General features: G+C 39.4%; 1 protein-coding gene across 1 annotated transcript in view; it reads left to right on the forward strand.

The window, feature by feature from the left end:
• Positions 1-283: 283 nt before the first annotated feature.
• Positions 284-721, forward strand: part of NEK3 (NIMA related kinase 3) — a 21633-nt gene continuing 21195 nt past the window's right edge. The window contains exon 1 of the mRNA XM_007471681.1: positions 284-454. Within this exon, the coding sequence (XP_007471743.1) occupies positions 338-454 (117 nt within the window). The 5' untranslated portion in view covers positions 284-337. The remainder of the gene's footprint in view (positions 455-721) is intronic.

Here is a 721-nt window from a genome sequence, read left to right on the forward strand (position 1 = left end):
TACAGCAAAGTGAATCAGCTATACGTATACATATATCCCCTCTTTTTTTGGATTTTCTTCCCATTTAAGTCACCACAGAGCAGTAAGTAGAGTTCCCTGTGCTATACAGCATGTTCTCATTAGTTATTTATTTTATACATAGTAGTGTAGTATATGTCAATCCCAATCTCCCAATTCATCCCACCTCCACCTCCCCCCCTTGGTGTCCATATGTTTGTTCTCTACATCTGTGTCTCTGTTTCTGTGTTGCAGTAATTCTCAGTTGTTTCTGTTTTTGAATCTAGGTTGGGAGAGCCGGTGGTGACTGCGGGAGTGGAGCCCCCGTGCGGTGCCCAGCATGGACAGTTACACAGTCCTGAGAGTGATTGGGGAGGGCTCCTTTGGCAGAGCCCTTTTGGTTGAGCAGGAGAACAGTAATCAGATGTTTGCCATGAAAGAAATAAGGCTTCCCAAGGTCACTGCTAAAGCAATTAGCTCATGTTGAAAGTGTACATGTAATTTGTATAGGAAAACAAGTTCTTGAAATTTAACATGGAATTGCTCCTTTGTGCAAAAGATTTAATGGGTTTATTCATTAGCTTTAAAAGGTCTTGATATATCTTACCTGGTTCTTAGGATATTGTAATTAACAAAAATAATCAAGGTTTGGGTGGTGATTGCTGTTTATTTCAATGTGAATAATTTGTAATAATTTCAAATTTTGCATACTTAAGGGTGTAGG

This window comes from Lipotes vexillifer, unplaced genomic scaffold, assembly GCF_000442215.2.
Source record: "Lipotes vexillifer unplaced genomic scaffold, Lipotes_vexillifer_v1.1 scaffold470, whole genome shotgun sequence".
In the NCBI taxonomy this organism is placed as follows: domain Eukaryota; kingdom Metazoa; phylum Chordata; class Mammalia; order Artiodactyla; family Lipotidae; genus Lipotes; species Lipotes vexillifer.